Raw genomic sequence first — 21,084 nt, forward strand, 5'->3', positions numbered from 1 at the left:
GAACGAGCATAAATGCCCTTAATGATCGCGATTCTGTTATACAAGCGTTGTCGCTCTGTCCTAGATCTGACTATCCTGCTTTGCACACGCTGTACAAAATATTTGCTTGTCTACCTGCATATTGCTACAGTATAAAGAAGTTTTTCAACATTGCGGCGTACAAAGACATGGCAGAGGTCGACAGTGAAGGAGGATCGACTTAATGACTTTGCCCTGTTGAACGCTCACCCTGGCATTGACTGTCCTATTGACAATGTAATTAACCAATTTGCCAGGAAGAATAGGAGCATAGAAGTCAGTTTAAATAAAACTTTCTTAAACTTTGCATTTGACTTGGTTATTTGTTATTACGTTAAAAGTAAAGATAGCGCAAGATATCTTTAGCGGTCCCTCCTCGAGGTTTTCCTGTATCCGCCACTGAAGGCAGAACCAGTCGATCAATGAGCAGGTGAGCGACACGCTCCCCTGTATCCCATTCAGCGGACGAACACGTTATCCACGTGCTGTTGATCCAAGCACGAGGCCCTGTCAACAACTGTTTCAACTGGATCACCAGGTTACTCTCAATTGATCTCTGACCCACTGTCTCGACGACTTCATAGATCTTATGCCCCAAATATTTGTCTCTAATGGTATGGTAGCGACCAAGTGCACTAAAGTCTCGCGCCTTGACCATTCTGCGCGCAACTGCAGCTAGGACTCCACCGTGGCGTCTGCTGTTATGCCAAACCAAACTCTCAAAATCGCTGAGACCACAGGAGAGCTTTCGTACCAACGTAGCAGCTACCTCTAATTACATTGCACACCAGAGTATTTTTGAAGCTGCCCCGCAGGTTTTCCCAACCCTTTGCCCGTTCGCCTGCATTATTACTGTCGAATGATAAGGGTGAACGAATTCGATTTCTTGTTCGATTCCTACATAGATTACCAATACTGCAGACATCATCTGTGCGTTCCCAACTTCCATAGCCACCACTTACAACGTCAACTCAACATTTTCATCACTACGATAATTAGTTGTATTCCATTTCCCCAACATTATTTAACCGTATGTACAATACTACTGATCAAATACGTCTTGAGTTCTTCCAGCACATTGAACTTACTTCTCTATAACTTCATAAATTGGCCACAAGCATTTATCAGAATAAAGTGCCCGCATATTTTCTTTTGCAGTTTTTGTGATCCAATCATCAAGAGCCATCTGCAAGCATGTTACGTACCTTCAGTTTGCTTGTCCATTAACACAAAAACTTCAAAATGAATATGAAAAAGTTTCTCTTGTTATGTCCAGTAAATCTTTCGCTCTTCCAGTACCACTGTACTCAAGTCACGGTCGATGAGAGGAGGGTTATGTGTATTACTACTGCACATTTCTGTCCTCAAACGAGTGATTTACTCCAATCGTTACAATTTCTCCCCGAAGCATTAACGTGATTTAACCCAACTATTTACCTATATACATATGATTTTTTTCAGAAATCCATGAATCTACTAGCAAGCTTATTGTAACAGGCTTTACTTGTTGCCATAAATCTTGGTTCCGTGTCCTCGTTCCTTTTCAACCACAGCTCGATATCAATGAATTGGAGACTCCGAAGCATAGACACAACTGGAACATTTTCATTCAAAACCCAAATTAAAAATTAAATCGTTGTCGCGGACTGCTTACTGAGGTAATATTAGTACTTGCGACTCAAAAACATCTAGAAGAAACGCATTTCTATCGGGACGACTGAAAATGTTTGAAATGTTTAGATTTGTATGTATACTCGTCATTCTTATGAATTGCTGTAAGGTACACGTCAATACTGTACCATGACAGTAAGTACAATCTTACTTTGAATATTTATCTGAAGAAAAATTTTTTAAGCAAAGACAGCGTAAAATTTAACTTCCCATCAACAGCGAGGTCATTAGAGACAGAGTACCTGAACTGTACAAGAATGGTGAAGGAAATGGGCTGTCGCTTTTCTTGGAGCATCCAGGCCCTTAGGAAAACTAGGAATAATCAAAGCCAGGATTGCCCGACAGAGTTTAAATCTGAACCCTTCTGAATACGAGTCCACCATTTCAGTCATTACGGGCTCTCCTCCACTGGTGCACTGCTAGTGTGCTGGCTGGTGACTCTGCGAGGAAGTGTCAGTTTACAAACATCCTGGTTTGGAAGGTGTTACAACTTTAGCTGGAACTATCGGTGGTTTCATCTCTAACAGTGCACTACATGAATGAAGGGGAGAAAAATACAATCTATTCTTGCTGTGAGGCCTTTAGGGATAGCACGATGTCTGGCCTATTTGCAACTGTTACGTTCGATTGTGCGTTCTATTAGCTACAAGGCTGCAGTAAAACACGAGTTTTCTCAATATGAGTAACGGGGCGATGTAAGCACAGATAATTCTGTGAAACAGTGTTCAGGACATTTAACAACCGTTTGTGTGTCTCCAAATTCGTCCATCAGTCCTAGTTGGCTTTTTAGAGCTCTTCACAAATTGTTTCAAGCGTATTCCAGGATGCTTGATTCAAAAGACTATGGCCAACTTCCTTCTCCTTTCTTTCCACACTCTGTTAGCATACAGTCTCCAATGAACTCAAAGTCGAGGAGACGTTAGGTACAAACACCTCTGTAATCCTTTTTAGTTAGATGAAATGCCATTAGGCTAAATTATTCGTAATACTTTGTGCAGCAATTTATCAGATATTGACAGAGTTACTTCTACGAAATTGGAATTATAATAACACCTTCAGGTGCTAACGGGCGTTGATATATATCATCTCCGGGCGGATGTCACAAGACATCCGTTTCAGTTCGTCGTTGATCCATTAACTCAGTTTTTTTTTTTTTATTACAGAGGGCAGCTAACCCTCTGACCGAACACGCTTTTTTTTTTTTAATCTCATTTTGTTCGCTTTCGTTAGTTGCATCTGCTCGGGGCTGACGTCGTAAGACATCCGTTTAAGTTCGTTGTTGATCGATTAACTCAGTTTTTTTATTACACAGGGCTGCTAACCCTCTGACCGAACACGCTGAGTTACCGTACCGGCTATTCCATCTGAGCCACCGAGGGCGCAGAGGACAGCACCACTGCAGGGACTATCTCACGCACGCCTCCCGCGAGACCCACATTCTCACCTTGTATGTCCACACTCTACATTCGTAGTGTCCCACCCTAACACACTCATTACTCGTGGAAGACATTCTTACCAAGTTCCGTAATAGTTCGGGGAATATGTGTGCATCCGCACAGCAGAAGAAGGTCATGGCCGGTGTTGCCAGAACTATATACTTATATGGATATGGTGTCTGTTCTTTCGGACATGTCCGAAAGAACAAACACCATACCCAAATGAGTTACTTCTAGGTTGTACAGGAAATAGTACGTCAAGAGAGAGACTATACAGTCTTATGTTGATGAGGTAAGGAGCTTGGTAACGAAAACAGTTACTGCAGGAGAGACTAAAGCATGTCATTACTTCTTCTGTACAATAAAAAAGTAAGAGCCAAAAAAAAAAACTTATAGTTCCTCGTTCCAACTTATAACTGTGAAAGTAACACAGATTGTATTTCTGGAGTGAAACAGCACTGGAGGCGCTCTGGATATCTCCCAAATTCAAGAACGAATATTGAAAGCCAACAGAAAATGACATCAAGGCCCACTTAGACATCGCTGAGGGAAGGAACCAGCCATGGTCTCGTCCTTGGAAACTCTCCTGTATTCGCTTGATGCCGCTACAATGAGGGGTGGACTCCTGTATAATATTTCCGACACTAAAAAAATGCAAATTCACCGGCGACGCGGCATTGCGGAAGTCGCTATGGGCCGATCCTGATCAGCGTTAGAACAATTCCTACTACGCGTTCGGCGATGTCAACGCTCCGCGGCATCGTAGCAGAGACCATGGCTTGCAGAAACTTCCTCCTACCGGAAAATAAACTACTCGAGTATCCGATGAACAATAGGATTCTGTGTATCTCTAAGGCAGATATATTTAAAATATAAATCATTTTACTTTTTCGTAGTTGGCTGGAACATAAAGTGATCGCAACTCATTCCTGAACTGCCATTATTTCAAATTGAAATCTATCGCTTAGTACCCGTCTATGTCATGTATTCAGATTGTCTGCCACGAATTCAGTCGTTTTATTTTCAACTGTGGATGCCATAGGCTTTTCATTGTGCGCAGCACATCAGCTACATAGTTTCCAATACTCTACATAGTGCCGCGTTGGACGAAACGTTAGGAACGAAAAAGTTTCATTTCCACGACCTTACAACCCGGAAGATTCATCAGTAGCTGTGACATCTGATCGTAAAAGCCTTGACGGTATGATCACAAGACTGTACAAGGAAAAAGTCTCAAAATTAATCAGACGTCTGGAATTTTTACTTAAGAAGAGAGCGGGTTTTTTAATTTGTGCTTTAACTTCCTTGTGGCGTTGTAGAGACTCGTCTTCTAAACCAGTCTATTGAAAACTGAAGAGAATCATTTGGACACCTTGAGTTCACATGTATATTTATACAGAAGCAACACTACTCCGAGAAAGGATACATTGTACGGGAGATGGATTCTGTTAACATAACTTGCTGCAACTGCTTTATTCATTGCTAGTTAGACACAGATAGAACTGTGGAAGCTACAAAGGAGACAGCCACTAGAAGCCGTAAGAATAATTTCGAAAACCTGCAAACTAATGTATGAAATACAAATAATATGGTGTTGTGCGGTACTCTTATTAATAAGTCAGAAAGAGTGTTGTCTCAAGACGAGATCTCCGTCCTATCAGAAACAGCAAACTGTGCTATGACACCTGTGAAAGTCTCTGTTGAGATTAACGCCAATGTAGAGGTAGTTATACAAATTCTCCTCAAAGAAATTGCAGATGCAAGTCGGATCGAAATCCCAAGAGTATCGTGTCAAAGTAAACATTTCATAACTAATCCAACGAAAGGTGAAAGAAAGGTTCTCAATGATTTAAACGCAGATGAAGAGGTAGTGTTTCCTCCTGCTGACAAAGGGAGTGGTACTGTTGTTATGAATAAAGAAGATTATCGAAACAAAATTTTGAAACTTTTAAGGTCAGAACTATACGAAAAAAGCTTGAGACCCTACAGCTGGCGTACTGAAGAAATCAGATGTTCTATTTCATTTCAAAAAGAAGATAAAAGCTCTTATTTAAGACTGAAGCTGTGTGTCACAGGCATAATTTTCTAGGCAAAATTCATAAAATAGATCCTCCATTGAGGCTCATTGTTGGTGCTATCAGTTTCCCCGCATATCAAATAGCAAGATATCTGGCAACTCGTTTGCAGCCGTATATTGGGAAAACTAACTCATTCATGGAAGACTCGCACCTTTTCGTCGAGAAACTTGAAGGGAAATTTTGGTTCCTTGAAATAATCTTACAAGTTTCGACATAGTTGCCTTTTTGCTGTGATCCAGTTGGCATAGTTATGGTTTATATGATAGAAGTTTTCCCAGGGGATTTGACTGCTCTTTTTATATATTGCCTGACTTCTAGTCAATTCCAGTGGGATGTTGAATTTTATGAGCAAGTTGATGGTGTCACAATTAGATCCCGTGATCGCTAATTTTTATATGGAAAACCTGGAAAAATCAGCTCTAGAAAAAGCAAATAAGAAACTTTATCATTGGTATCGCTTTCAGGGTTATATATTTGTCGCTTGGTAACAGGGTAAAAAAGCCTTAGAACAACTTTCAGTTATCTAAATAATATAAATCAGAAAATGTAGTTTACCTTGTAACTGGAAAGTGAAAATGAAATAGCCTTGGATGTTTTAGTTAGGAGACAGAAGGTCGGAATATAAAGTTTTTCGTTAAGTACACGTAAGGGAAAACGTCTACATAAGAACGCTAACCACCATCCACAACAAAAGAGGAGTGTCTTGTCGGTAGAGCGTAAGGAATTTGTGTGCTGGAACTCCCGGACGCCGAATTAAAACATCTGATGTAAGTTCTCGAGAAAAATTGCTATTCAGGAAAAGAAGTAAATAGAATTCTACGACCAAGTAACAGTGTACTGAAGGACTAGAATAAAACACAACGCTGGAATAAGACTGTTTCTCTCCCTTTTATTTTATCAACAAGGAAAGTAAGTCAACCGCTGAGACCTGTAAAGGATAGACGCCCTCCTCTGCCGGCTTGCGAGATATACACACATTAAAAAACGGTTTGCGTCACCTCGGTTCCGAGAGTTCCGGAACCTGTACAAAAAACTGGAATAGAGATCAACATAAATATCATTTACTTCCTTTTTATTGCTCATGAAAACCACACACTGCTTGCTGTACCACTATACAGCGAGACCTTCTGGGGTGGTAGTCCAGATTGCTGTACACACCGGTACCTCTAATACCCAGTAGCACGTCCTCTTGCACTGATGCATGACTGTATTCGTCGTGGCATACTATCCATAACCCCGCCGCGGTGGCCGTGCGGTTCTGGCGCTGCAGTCCGGAACCGCGGGACTGCTACGGTCGCAGGTTCGAATCCTGCCTCGGGCATGGGTGTGTGTGATGTCCTTATGTTAGTTAGGTTTAAGTAGTTCTAAGTTCTAGGGGACTTATGACCTAAGATGTTGAGTCCCATAGTGCTCAGAGCCATTTGAACCATACTATCCATAAGTTCATCAAGGCACTGTTGGTCCAGGTTGTCCCACTCATCAACGGTGATTCGGCGTGGATCCCTCAGAGTGGTTGGTGGGTCATGTTGTCCATAAACAGCGCTTTTCAGTCTATCCCAGGCATGTTCGATTGGGTTCATGCCTGGAGAACATGCTGGCCACTCTAGTCAAGGGATGTCGTTATTCTGAAAGTAGTCATTCATAAAATGTGCACGAGGGGGCGCGAATTGTTGTCCATGAAGACGAATGCCTCGCCAGTATGCTGCCGATAAGATGTCAGGGCCTATTACACGGAGGGGGTCCGACAGCCGATCAGTTCCAGTCATTCCACCAGGAAGGAGGTACACAGTTCGTGTTGTCTGTAGTTGAACCGTGCCTAGACGGTCAATACTGCGGTTCGATCGCGTGCGCATTGTTAGTTTATGCCAGTCAGTGTACAAGACACCATCGTATTTAAACTGAAATTGTTGAGCGAAGTTTTCGCGAAAGATGCTACGCACATAACATACAAAGTGACAAACTGGAGGCCCAATACGATAATTTGATCAAAGAAATGATAAAGTTCTTTCGTAGTTAAGACTACGGCCTGGGGGGTAAGCACAGAGAAGTATGCAGAAGATATAGTATTTTGATTTTGGAAAAAGCTGAATGTCTCCTAGAGGGAATCTGTCAATGTTTCCCAGAGGGAATCTGCAGGCTGCTACATTTATTAGAGACATATTCTGCAGCAGTAACTCACAGGCACATGCTTCTAAATTCTGATATTAACAAAAAATTTAAAAAAATCAATTTCTTTCAGTATTTTTGACTTCATGTCGAAGTTTATGACGCAACTCCTCGTTTTTGCACTAATAATAATTTCAGTAGCCAATTTTCCAACTCGTGCACAGCAAGATAGTAGGACACTGATTGATAACAGTTTTATAGATCGTGCTCAGGCTGAAACAATTAATTATGTCATACAATGAAAGCTTCAAGACCTGATGTTTCAGCTGCCGAGAATTCTTCCGGGTTGTATGGCCGTGGTCCATGGAACTCTTCTATCTCTGACGTTTCCTCCAAAGCTGCTACGTTGGACATCTTCGGAGATGCTCCTGGTTGTGTGAGTCTTGTCGACTGACGAGTCGGATGCCGAAGAACGGCCTAAATACAGTGGAAAGTGGGCGTGGTCTGGATTTCACGTGATAGCAGAGATAAACCTTGTCAAGGATAAAATATAACTATGAAAACTTCTCATCGATTCTGTAGCGTAACTGTCCCTATATCGCTGAGTTTCATAGCTTCTTCTTTCCTGTTAAAATTATTCCCATGTTTATATATTTCGATGGCTTCTCTGTATAGCTGTGGATAATAGTTCGTCATAGTAAATAAAACTTCAGTTTCCGAAGATTTCACTATGTGATCACCCGACTGAAGGGCATGTTTCCCCACGGCTGACTTGTCTGTTTTCCCTAGTCGACTTTTATGTTCTTTCAACCGAGTATTCACACTTCTCTTTGTAGTTCCAATTTAAATCCCACCACATGTACACGGAATCTTGTATACACCACTTGCAGACAGAGGAGGACGTTTGTCCTTAACGGAACGAAGTGCTTGGCCTATTTTCTTAGTTGGTATGAAAATCGGTCGAACGTTGCTTCCTTAAAATCTTGCCGATTTGATGGGTTACTTTTTTGATGAGGGGTAGAGAAACCGTGTTCTTCCATCACTGTATCCTATCGTTGTCCTCAGGCCTTCCGTTATTCGGTCGAAAAACTCTATTTATTTCCCTACTAGAGTACTCATTCTTCTCAAAAGCCTGCTGTAGATGTTTTAACTCGGCGTCCAGGTATTTCGGCGCACAAATCCTTTTAACTCTGTCCACTAGACTTTTAATTACACCTCTTTTCTGTTGTGGATATTGATTGGAATCCTTATGCAAGTATCTGTCGGTATGTGTAACCTTCCGAAAGACTTTACGTTTCAAGCTGCCATCAGTCTGTCTCATAACGATGACATCCAAGAAGTATACTGCATTGTCATTCTCCATTTCCGTGGTAAACTGGATTTTAGGATTTATACTATTTAAATAAGAAAAGAATTCCTCTAACGCTTTTTTGTCATGAGACCAAACCACAAATGTATCATCCACCTATCGATACCATCGACGTTGTTTCTTATTCGCTTTTTCCAGAGGTAATTGCTCGAATTTTTCCATGTAAGAATTGGCGCTCATTACCCATGGCCACACCATCAACTTGCTCATAAAACTCATCCTCCAACTGGGACTGACTAGAGGTGAGACAGTGTCTGAAAAGAGCAGTCAAATCTGCTGGGAAAACATCCTGTATGTAAACCATAACTTCGTTAAGCGGAATCATCGTAAATAAAGACACTATGTCAAAACTGACAAGAATATCGCCAGGAGCCAAAGTTAGTCCCTTCAGTTTCTCAATGAAATGACATGAGTCTTTTACACAAGAATCAGTTCGGCCAATATGTGGTTGTAAATAAGATGCCAGATAACTTGCTATTTGAAACGTTGGGGAATTAATAGCACTGACAATGGGTCTCAGAGGAAGGTTAATCTTATGAAATTTAGGTAGGCTATAAAGTTTGGGACACATAGCTTCACTCCTCAACAAACCTTTCTTCTCTTCCTTTTGAATTGAAGTAGATGACTTTATCAGCGTATTTGGTTTCCTCAATATGCTACATTTAGAGTCTTTCTTAAGTTTATTATATTGTCCTGACGTTAAAAGATCCAAAATATTACTAATCCTCCTTATTCATAACAACAGTAGCATTACCTTTGTCAGAAGGAAGAACAACTATCCCTTCATCTACATTTAAATCTCTGAGAGCCCTGCAAATAAACAATGTAGCACCTTATAACCCTGACGCAGGTTCATGCAGTGCACTAAGGTTTATTAATGAGAACAGGATAAAATGATTTAAGAATAAGTTAAATGGGATTGAATAGGATGAGGTACATATAGAAACAGATGCTAACGCTAAATTCAGTTCATTCTATAGTTAATTTGTGTCAATATTTAAAAGCTGATGTCCTATAAAATATTCAGAAGACCTATTAAAAAATTAGTGAGTGACAGATAACTAAGGAAACTAAAATCTCATGTAACAGGAAGAGGAAAATTTATATAAAGCCCAGAACAAGTCAAGTTCCCACATTATTTGTATACCGTACTACTATAAATACTGTAGCATTTTAAGGAAAATTATTAAAACGCCCAGAAGTCTGCACATCCTGACAGAAATAAATAATGAAAATAATGAAATTAAAACTATAAAGGGTACTGTCAAATGGGAGACAGGACAGCCAGTCAGTGTATAAGACGCCATAGCAATTAAACTAAATGACAATGATGTGACTCATAATTCATAAGATGCAAGTACTTTCAAGAATCACTTTGTAAATGTTGCAATAAAAATGGGGTAAATGGTTCAGTCAAACAAGCAAGAGAATATATTAAAAACGTTTTTGTACAAAACTTGCAAGCAACTAGAAGTAGCACCAAAATGCTTCACTGAAATTAATAGATTTACAACAGTTCTGAAAAAAGTAAACTCATGAGCTGTTGATGTCAAATCAGACAGAATTCTGAAGAGTTGATCCAACTTAATAAGTAGTGTCTTTCATGAAATGTGCAATGCATCAATGGTACAGAGAATTCTTCCAGACAAGGTAAAACATGCAACTGTTATACCTCTTTACAAGAAAGGTGACAAGACAGACTAAAACAATTAGCACCAGTTTCCTTACTGATATCTTTTTCCAATATATTTAAAAAAGTCGTATAGTCACACTGAAAAGGAAACAATTTACTTAGAAGATCACAGTTTGGATTCCAAAAGAGTTGCTCAACTCAGAATGTGTGATTTTCCCAAGGCATTTGATTGTGTAGATCATGTTACTGTCTTGGGGAAACTCGCTTTTTGTGGAACTGATGGCTTTACACACAGGTGGTTTAAAACATACTTAACAAACAGAATACGAAAGGCTATTCAAAATAATTCAAATAATGTTGGAAGAGTAGAAAATGTTAGTGACTGGGGAGACATCACAAATGGAGTCCCACAGGGCTCAGTTTTGGTCGGCGCCTATTCCTTATTCATGTGAATAACTTTCTACTTAACATTCAATACGAAGAATTGGTACTTCCTGCAGATTATACTAGTTTTTTAATACTTTCCATTAGAGATAAAGCTACAGAAGAGATAGTAAATGATTTTTTCCAAAGAATTATAAAATAATTCTCAGAAAACGGATTTTATTCAAATTTACAAAAAACACTATATTCAGTTCTGTACAACAAATAGAATCATGCCAACAATTGATGTAGCATATGTTTAGCTGCATACATTGATGAAAACGTAAACTGGGAGAAGCATATTACTGAGATTCTCAAACAGTTCAGCTACTGTTTCTCTTCGTATAACTGCTTATGTTGGAAAACATGAATATATCTCCTGACATATTTTGTATATTTGCGCTCAATAATGTCTTGACGAATAATTTTCTAGGATAACTCGTCACTTACAAATGAAGTATTGATTGCACAAAAGCAGATGTCATATTGGTACCTCTTCAAGGAGCAAGGTATTTTATTTGCGCTGTCACAGTACATACATTCGCTAATGAAATTCATCATTAATAATCCATCACATATATGTGGTGCCTGTTCTTTCGGATATGCACATGCCGTTGCAATGACCAATGTCCCCAGATGGCTCTATCGTCAGCGCATCTGCCTAGTAAGCAGAATATCCTGATCGAATCTCGGTCCGGCACAAATTTTCAACTTTCGCCACCGAATTGTATCAATGCCTTCTCGCAGCCAATGTCTGTAATTCCTTTGTGTCTTACTCCATCACAAATTGAAAAGAACTATGATGTCCATACCTACAGCACTTGAGGGAAAATAACCTTTATTGCCCATAATAAAACTATCAGTTGTTCAGAAAGGAGTTCAATATCCGCCACAAAAATTATTATTTGTCCAATAACATAAAATGTCTGACAGGTAACATAGCAAGTTTTAAATCTAATTTAAAATCGCTTCTCCTGAAAACTTCTTTTATTTCATTGATGAATTTATACTTAAAAACTGGTAGCCAGTAAAAACAAAATAAAATAAAAATTGATTTTAAGTGTAATTGCTTGAATGTGACTAAAATAAGAATTTGTTCATCGATGTTATCGCTAATCATACATACACATTCTGTTAACTGATTGTTGCCGTATAATTTCGATAAAAGAATGGTTCAATTAATCTATGGAATATGTAACTAATCAACTGATAACTTAATTGCAGCAGACTGAAAATGGACCACACAACGCAATAGATTCTATTTTATACAATCAAATTTTAAAACTGTACTGTTCCACCATTTAAAACAGTTCGAGCTCGTTGTAATACTGTTGCAGCATTTGACACTGTTATCTAAGCGCTTGTAAATAAGACAAAGACAAAGCTGTCTATGTTTGTATCATTGTCAAAGCTTATAAGTCTAGCTGACTTCATATCTACATTATTTTGTTTTTAAGGTCTGTAAGAACGCAGTAAAACAATAATTTCGACAAAGAAACGTGCACAACAAACAGCTCGCACATCAGAAAAGTATGTAGGATGACATTGGGAAGTATGGTTTGGCGATGCGCAATTTCTCATATATTTTAACACGCAACATTCTAATGTACGACGGCTGTCCAGAAAGTAAGTTACGATTGGTCGCGAAATGGAAACGACTATGAAAATCCGATTAAGCTTTGCAGAGATGTGCTGGGCAGTATCTCTAGTATGACTCTAGGTAGAATTACGTCGCTCTTTTCATTCCTGAGCTCTTAGTGAGCGCGTAAAGATGTTATAGAAAATAGTGTCTCCCGCCAAGTACGAGGGCCTGGTGAGAATTTTCCCCTGAAGCTATGCAACCAACATTACGTATGTGTCGTGCGGTTTCTTCTTCAAGACAGTTCTCAGCCTCATTCTGCAGGGGCAATCAAGATGTTCCTGCATCGTTTCAATTGGAAATGTTTGGTTACCCACAATACTGCCCGTAATTGTCTCCCACTGAGTTTCATCTCTGCTCAAACGAACCGCTGGCTATAAAGACAACATTTTGGCACAGACAACGAGCTTTAGGCCAGCGTAGAGAATTGGCGGAAAGCACTGGCGGCTGCCTTCTATGATGAGGGTATTGGAAAGTTGGTACAACGCTACGACGAATGTCTGAGTCAGAACGGCGACTACGTAGAGAAGTAGCTGAAAGGTGTAGCTAACTGTTACAAATGAAACATTTCTGATTTTCACTGTGATTTTCATTTCGCGATCAATCGTAACTTACTTTCTGGACAGCCCTCGTACATTGTTGTAAATGAATGTAACAGAGTTATATGTATACTTGATCAATAAGGTCATGAACGTATGTTCCTCTCATAGCGTAGATGACAATGTTTGTTTCGCTCTCTTGCTCGATATTAGGAAACCAAACGAAGAACACGTTCTGCGACACCGTCTCCGGTGGGCCGCTTGAATTTGCACGCGCAACGGCCCGACTGGCTAACTGGAACGCAAATAAACTCGGAAACAGCACAACGTAGCGAAGTACAGGGGAAATTTCTCTCCTATACGAGAATATATATGCAGGTTGTATTCACATGGTTGACAACATATGGAAGTTTAGATGTTGCCGTGAGCTGTACTCGGATAGCGTAATCGTAAGGCGACCGCCCGCGGTAAGCAGGACATTCGGGTTCGAGTCGCGGTCCTGACAGTTGACCATATTCGGAAATGGGAGTGTATTTCATGTACGTTTTGTTTTCGTCTATAGTATCAGGTATCGATGCCTTAAGTGGTACGGCAGCACGTTCATTTATGTTCACATGCCACTGTGCACATAGCCGTGCAGCTGAGGAGAGACTACGGTTACAAGTGGATATATTAGCATGGCAAAGCTGGCGCGTACCTGCGTAAAGTCATGGGCGGTTTCGTCGGCATCGGCTGCGGTGGCGCGTGTGTGTACGTGTGTGCGCGCGGCGACGTCTCGGCCTCTAGCGACGCTGGCTGGGTGTGCGCCGGCGAGGGCGGAGCGCCGCTTTATAGGGGACCGCCACAGCGGGAGACACCACACCACACACCACACCAGCCGCCCACGCAGGGCACAGGGGCCGCCGGCCGGTCGAGAGGTTCCGCTACTGGTGAGCCCCTCCCCCCTCTCCATACCCCTCAATCCACATCTAGCAAAGCCACAAACATTCGTTTCTACGAGTCGTGTGAATAAAGCGAGAATGTACTTTATTCTCAGAATTACTGAGAATATTCGCAGGTCCGCATGAATAAAGCGAGTCGGAAAATATACTCCGCCTGACGATGTTCTTAGCTTGAGTAAAAGGGTGGAGAAAGTTCTTCCCGCAGAACATTCTTCGAACTCATATGAAGAAAACTAGAGAAGTTTCCCACATGAAGAGTCGCTCTACACCTTATGAAATCAGCCCTGCAGCGAACTTCCATCTGAGTAGTTCTGTTGAGATTAAGCTTTACAGACTTTCTAGCAAAGATGGGAGAATTTACGTTGCTCGGAAGGTAAAAAACATATGCTTAGCTAGGGATGGTAACAACCGACCGGTTAAAACAGATACCGGTGTTTTGGTCCTAAATAACCAGTGTTTTTCGGTATTTGTTTTGTCTCGGTTATAACAAGTGTTTTTTATTTATTTTTACTAACAATCGGTTAAAGTAAACGAAGTTTCAATTAGCTATAGCAAAAGTGCTAAAATTTTTGGTTCCTAGATAAAACTTTTTTAAAAAGCGAATAATTTTTATTCGTAAAATTTGCATTGCTTTGAAGTATTGCGTTATTATAGAAAATGGTAAAAGCGATCAGTGCTGTTGTAATAACAATACCAACAAAAACGAGCAACAAACGCAAGGCATAAGAATTGATACAGCTTTGCTGAGATAATAATGTACCTGTTACCATGGCATGGCCTATTAGATGGCACACATATACGTGCAGTGTGCAAGGCTTGGCCCACATGCTCTATTTGGTAGTTTCTCGTTGTTGTAGTCGAACATTAGTTGTATTACAGACTGCCGCCTTCCCAGGTCTGGAACTATTTTACAAAGTGCGGTATCAGTGAAGTACAGTGCCACACTTGGCTTAAAAGATTAAGGAAGGCCGCGCGTAGTGGCCCGCGCGGTTTGAGGCGTCATGCCACGGACTGCGCGGCCCCTCCCGCCGGTGGTTCGAGTCCTCCCTCGGGGGCTTGGGTGTGTGTGTTGTGCTTAGCACAAGTTAGCTTAAGTAGTGTGTAAGTCTAGGGACCGATGACCTAAGCAGCTTGGTCCCTTAGGAAATCACGCACTTTTAACATTTTGATTAAAGAAGGGATGAACCACAAACAAACTAGCAACATCACAATAGGAGACAAAACTTAACAGTTCATTCATAGTTTAAATAAAAATAGAAAGTAGCCTCTCTGTTGTCTCTCTCTACATAACGTGGCTTTACCTGTTTGTAACGTCTGAAAACGGACGCATTGACAAAGAGATATAATTCTTCTAACTCACTTTTCACGCTTTAGCACTGACTATTCGTAGTCCCCGACAGTGGTATTATCCTCGACTACGACATAATTTTTGAGATGGGTTTCAAAAAATACTGGCGATTTTCTGTAGTATTCAGCCACTTATCACTTTTAGAGAAAAGCATCGAACGGCTGACGGTCTAACTTTTCTATTTTTATTTTAGTTTTTAATTTAATATTTTGATTCTATGGAACACGAAACCCTGAGGACGTCATAAATTTTTGTTCTGTGTTCGATTTCTACGTTTATTACAGGAAATAACGGGAATAAAAAACCGAAAATCGGTTATTTAAGAAACTGACTAATTTGAGCGGTTTCCACATTCAGGTTAAACCGGCGTTGAAAAAAAAAAACGATATAACAGAAAAACGGTTGATTCAGCGATAACCACCATTCCAGTAAGTAGCCCGAAGAAATTCTGAAGAGAGAAACTGGAGGAGTGTATACAGGTTTAACAACGAGAACATTTTGACTCGTGAAAGGGAACGGCTGATTTAGTTCCCCAACTTTTCGTAATCCGAGCAAATGCTCCGTCTCTAATGACCTCATTGTCGATGGGACGTTAAACTCTACTCTTCGTTCCTTCTTCCTGAATAATATGGCAGGTAGCACGTTGCTGTAGTCAAGTAATGAGTGGCTCTGTCTCTTTACCGTTAAGATCTGACCATGTGTTGACAGTAACTATCTACCACGAGTTGTTTTCGACGCTAACTGATGCTGTCCGTGTCAGTTTTATAGGCAACGAAGTGCACGCCTTAGATAACTGATACAGTCTCTCTGTCTTCGCAACATCATACCGCGCCTAAATCGATGATTGACAGACGTGGGTTAGTGATACATTTCTGAACTCGCACTCAGGAAAGGCAGGAGAGTAAGCCCATCCAACGAACATCGGTTAGATTTGCCGATGTGTCCCTTGATCACATCAGGCGAATGCTGGAACAGTTCCTTCAACAATACTTCAGCTGATTCCTGTATCTAATCCCAAGGACCGAATGTTCCATTTACAGCGCTCTCAGTGTGGACTCAACGTTGAATTCCCAAATTCCATCTTTTCCTTCTCGCGACTTTAATATCTGGGTACACTTTCTGGCAGTACCGTTCAAACACTCCTGACAAGAACCACAGAAGCTGTAAGAAATAAAGAGCTATAATTCATTCCCAGTTTTATTAGCCAGCTTCTAATAGCCATAGCTCAACGCAGTTCCTCGAGCTTCAGTGTTTTTGAGCTCGATTACTCGGTTATAGATTTAAGTTTGCTTCGTCTGAGCTGCTACATCGGCTAACCACTTGACACCCCATACTGACGGTTTCGGGTACAACCATCCTCAGCTACAAATAATAATGCGTAGAGACGCGAGACAAGTGCGTCACTTAAAGACGAACATTGTGGCAACTCGGCTTCTGTACGAAACGGAACCAGATACAAAGGCAGTGAGCTTTCAGTCATATTAATGTAAATTATCAAAAAAAAATTAGAGAACAGGTCCCTACTAACTGCAGATGCTTCGAATTATAATTAGAGTAGCCTTCTCAGTATGAGCATCACACATTTGGCCATCAAACTACTGCCCAGTCAAGGGCTGGGAGAACTATTCCAACTATTAGTGACTTTATTTACCATATCGCTGGTCGTCATAACTTGAAATGTAAAGCTCATTCAACAAGCCTGTAACAGTTATTAAATATTTTAAAAATATTTCTGGTTCGTAAACACACCGCTTCAGAAGACATTCCAAAAGTGTAGGCTGTGTAATATCCATATGAGGAACTACAACAAAATCCATATTATTCGGGATAATTCAAAAGGCGGGTGCTACATGAGAAATAGGGTGAATCAGAACTCCAGTGACAAACTTTAATAAGTGACAATATCTATAAAAAAAAACAAGAAACAAAGTCTAGTAAAAACAGCCTCGGAAACGGATACGTTTAAGAGCTATGAGCACTATTTCAGCTTTGATACTATGAAACAAATCTCTTCCACTGCAAGTTCTTCGCTTTCCATATTTTGAGAGCTGGTAGTATGGGCCAAAGCAAGAAACAAATGTCCAGAAAACAGATGCTCTAAAGTGCATACCTTAAGAACTATGAGCACTTGTGCAGCAGATGTGATGTGTTCCACAGTATCGAAGATGAACAAGGGCTCGTAGGTCGTAAGGCATGCATTTTAGAGCCAATGTTGACTAGAGGTTTTTTTTCCCTTGTTTTGATCTCACCATCAAAATATGTAAAGCGAAGAGCTTACTGCTTCACAGAATCGAAGGTGAAGAAGTGCTCATTGTTCTTGAGGGAGACGTTTTAGAGCCCCTGTTTATTAGACATTTCTTTCTTATTTTGATCCACACCACCACCTCTGAAAGTTTGTCACTGGAGTTCTGGTTCACCTTATTTGTCCTGTGGGCCATGACGTATGAATCACCTCGTACGGGATGAATATTGTTCCATATTTTCTTTTTGTCAATTGGTTGCTCTTATGAATATTACAGAGTGATTAGTTCATGGGGCTCAAACTTCTTGAATATCTGATGAATTGGTGTGTCCATACTACAGCCTCTGAAAGTTACCTTCCCTACAGTCTTCGTAACGACAGTATCGACATGTGCTCCACTGACAGAGGTATGAGAACGATTTTCGATTGTAACATTAGACTCGGTAGTTTCCGTACCAAGGTTCCTCAACTCAGATTGATACATTTATACTTCTCCATCATCCCTGAAAATCTGTAACATCATCAAGGATTCACGCTGTATATTTCTCACGCCTACTTCGGTTTTCGTGTTTGTCACAGATGTCATATTAGCTGTTGTTCAGTTAGACAAATGACTGTCGAGCAGTGATATAAACGACTGAAGTTGAATTTGGTGAAATTACTGTAATTGATTTACTCTTAATTAAACAAAGTGAATTTAAGTACAACTGTTTTAACCTTGATATTTATGCACATCTGAATAACGATTGATTATTTAAGTAGGTGTGAGTGATGAATACAGACACAAAGGAAAGATGATGAATATCTATCTGACTATAACGAATCTCGAAACGCAACGGAATGAATTTACTGCTACTTAAACAAAAGTGCGCACACAGATAATATTTATGTCAGGATTGAAGATAACCCTGTCGCCTGAGCTACTGTTCCCCATATCTAACAACATTAAACATTCTAGCAGCTCTAGCTGATTACCAGCTAGACAAGTATGAACACTGACAGGGCGGCGGCATCTGAAGCAGCACGGTTTGTCAGCGGCAGCAGAGGGATATCCAGACAACTGTGCGCACAACGACAACACTGGACACTGGTGCGATAATGCGTCGACTTTTCAGACAAGTTCGTACTCTGCGTGCAGCATCACGGTGATTTTACCCGTGTGTGGAGGCTCTGAGCCTCCAGATTGAATTCGCCATCGTCATAAGAGTCCAGTATCTGAAGTTAGGGTGTGGGTTTCCGCTGGGTACACAATACGGTCACCTCTGGTTCGCATAACCTGTAAATGGACAGCCGCTCTTGCATTTCTGACGTATTAACACCAGTGGGTGCACTCTATCTTAGAGGTCTCCGCGACGTTATTTTTCAGCAAGATAACGCAAGACCGTATGCTGCCCATACTGTCCTGATCTATCTCTACAAAGAGGGTTTTAGATAGTTGCCCCAGACAGCTCGTTCTCAAGATTTCTCACACAAAGGAAGCAACTACAATCGCTTGGTTGTGGAAATGCTGTTGTTGTGGTCTTCAGTCCTGAGACTGGTTTGATGCAGCTCTCCATGCTACTCTATCCTGTGCAAGCTTCTTCACCTCCCAGTACGTACTGCAGTCTACATCTTCCTGAATCTGCTTAGTGTACTCATCTCTTGGTCTCCCTCTACGGTTTTTACCCCCCACGCTGCCTTCCAATACTAAATTGGTGATCCCTTGATGCCTCAGAACATGTCCTACCAACCGATCCCTTCTTCTAGTCAAGTTGTGCCACAAACTCCTCTTCTCCCCAACCCTGTTCAATACTTCCTCATTAGTTATGTGATCTACCCATCTAATGTTCAGCATTCTTCTGTAGCACCACATTTCGAAAGCTTCTATTCCCTTCTGGGCCAAACTATTTATCATCCATGTTTCACTTCCATACATGGCTACGCTCCATACAAATACTTTCAGAAACGACTTCCTGACACTTAAATCTATACTCGATGTTAAGAAATTTCTCTTCTTCAGAAACGCTTTCCTTGCCATTGCCAGTCTACATTTTATATCCTCTCTACTTCGACCATCATCAGTTATTTTGATCCCCAAATAGAAAAACTCCTTTACTACTTTAAGTGTCTCATTTCCTAATCTAATTCCCTCAGCATCACCCGACTTAATCCGACTACATTCCACTATCCTCGTTTTGCTTTTGTTGATGTTCATCTTATATCCTCCTTTCAAGACACTGTCCATTCCGTTCAACTGCTCTTTCAAGTCCTTTGCTGTCTGTGACAGAATCACAATGTCATCGGCGAACCTCAAAGTTTTTATTTCTTCTCCATGGATTTTAATACCTACTCCAAATTTTTCTTTTGTTTCCTTTACTGCTTGCTCAATATACAGATCGAATAACATCGGGGAGAGGCTACAACCCTGTCTCACTCCCTTCCCAACCACTGCGTCCCTTTCATGTCCCTCGACTCTTATAACTGCCATCTGGTTTCTGTACAAATTGTAAATAGCCTTTCTCTCCCTGTATTTTACCCCTGCCACCTTCAGACTTTGAAAGAGAGTATTCCAGTCAACATTGTCAAAAGCTTTCTCCAAGTCTACAAATGCTAGAAACGTAGGTTTGCCTTTTCTTAATCTAGCTTCTAAGATGAGTCGTAGGGTCAGTATTGACTCACATGTTCCCATGTTTCTACGGAATCCAAATGTATCAAGACCAAATAACTGTATGATTCTACAAAGATTATCCGAAAGAACTTCCTCCTCCTCTGGTAGCTGCTTATTGTAGTTCAATGGCGCAACGAAGGGTACCTAGCGATCCGAAAAATGTGTATATAATTCTCATTTTCAAGAAGGATCGTAGGACTGATACCAATAATATAAGGTCTATAGGGGTAACATCAGTCTTTTGTAGAATTATGAAACATGTTCTATGCTCAAGAATTAGGACGCTCTTGGAGAATAAAAATCTCCTCTATAAAAATCAACACGTATTCTGCAAATAGTGATCTTGCGAAACTCAGCTCGCTCTGTTCCTCCATGAGATCCATAGGGCTGTAGACGACTGTGCTGATGTTGATGCAGTGTTCCTTCATTCCAGGAAGGCATTTGTCACCATCCTGTTCTGCTGCTCAGTAAAGAAAATACGTGCTTACGCAACAGGTTTGGAACTGTTTTCAAAACTTCCTTGCTGCAAGAACTCAAGACATCGCATTTTTGAGCCATCAGTCATTCTGACTGGTTTGACGCGGCCCTCCATGAATTCCTCTCTTGTGTCAACGTTTTCTTCTCAGAGCACCACTCGCAACCTACGTCTTCAATCATTTGCTGGATGTATTCCAATCTCTGCCTGCCCGCGCAGCTTTTACACTATATAGCTCACTCTAGTACCGAGGAAGTTATTCCCTGATATCTTAATAGGTGTCCTATCATACTGTTCCTTCATCTTGTCAGTGTTTTCCATAAATTCCTTTCCCCGCCGATTCTGAGGAGAACCTCCTCATTCCTTACTAAATCGGTCCACCTAATTTTCAACTTTCCTTTGTAGCACAACATCTCAAATGCTTCGATTCTCTTCTCTTTCGATTTTCCCACAGTCCATGTTTCACCATCAAACAATGCTGTGCTGCAAACGTACATTCTCAGAAATTTCTTCCCCAAA

General features: G+C 40.7%; 1 protein-coding gene across 1 annotated transcript in view; it reads right to left on the reverse strand.

Moving 5' to 3' along the window:
- Positions 1-13,707, reverse strand: part of LOC124546823 (zinc metalloproteinase nas-15-like) — a 127,523-nt gene extending 113,816 nt beyond the window's left edge. The window contains exon 1 of the mRNA XM_047125065.1: positions 13,610-13,707. Coding sequence (XP_046981021.1) covers positions 13,610-13,641 — 32 coding nt within the window. The 5' untranslated portion in view covers positions 13,642-13,707. The remainder of the gene's footprint in view (positions 1-13,609) is intronic.
- Between the last annotated feature and the right edge of the window lie 7,377 nt (positions 13,708-21,084).

Source organism: Schistocerca americana, chromosome 1, assembly GCF_021461395.2.
Source record: "Schistocerca americana isolate TAMUIC-IGC-003095 chromosome 1, iqSchAmer2.1, whole genome shotgun sequence".
Taxonomy (NCBI): Eukaryota; Metazoa; Arthropoda; class Insecta; order Orthoptera; family Acrididae; genus Schistocerca; species Schistocerca americana.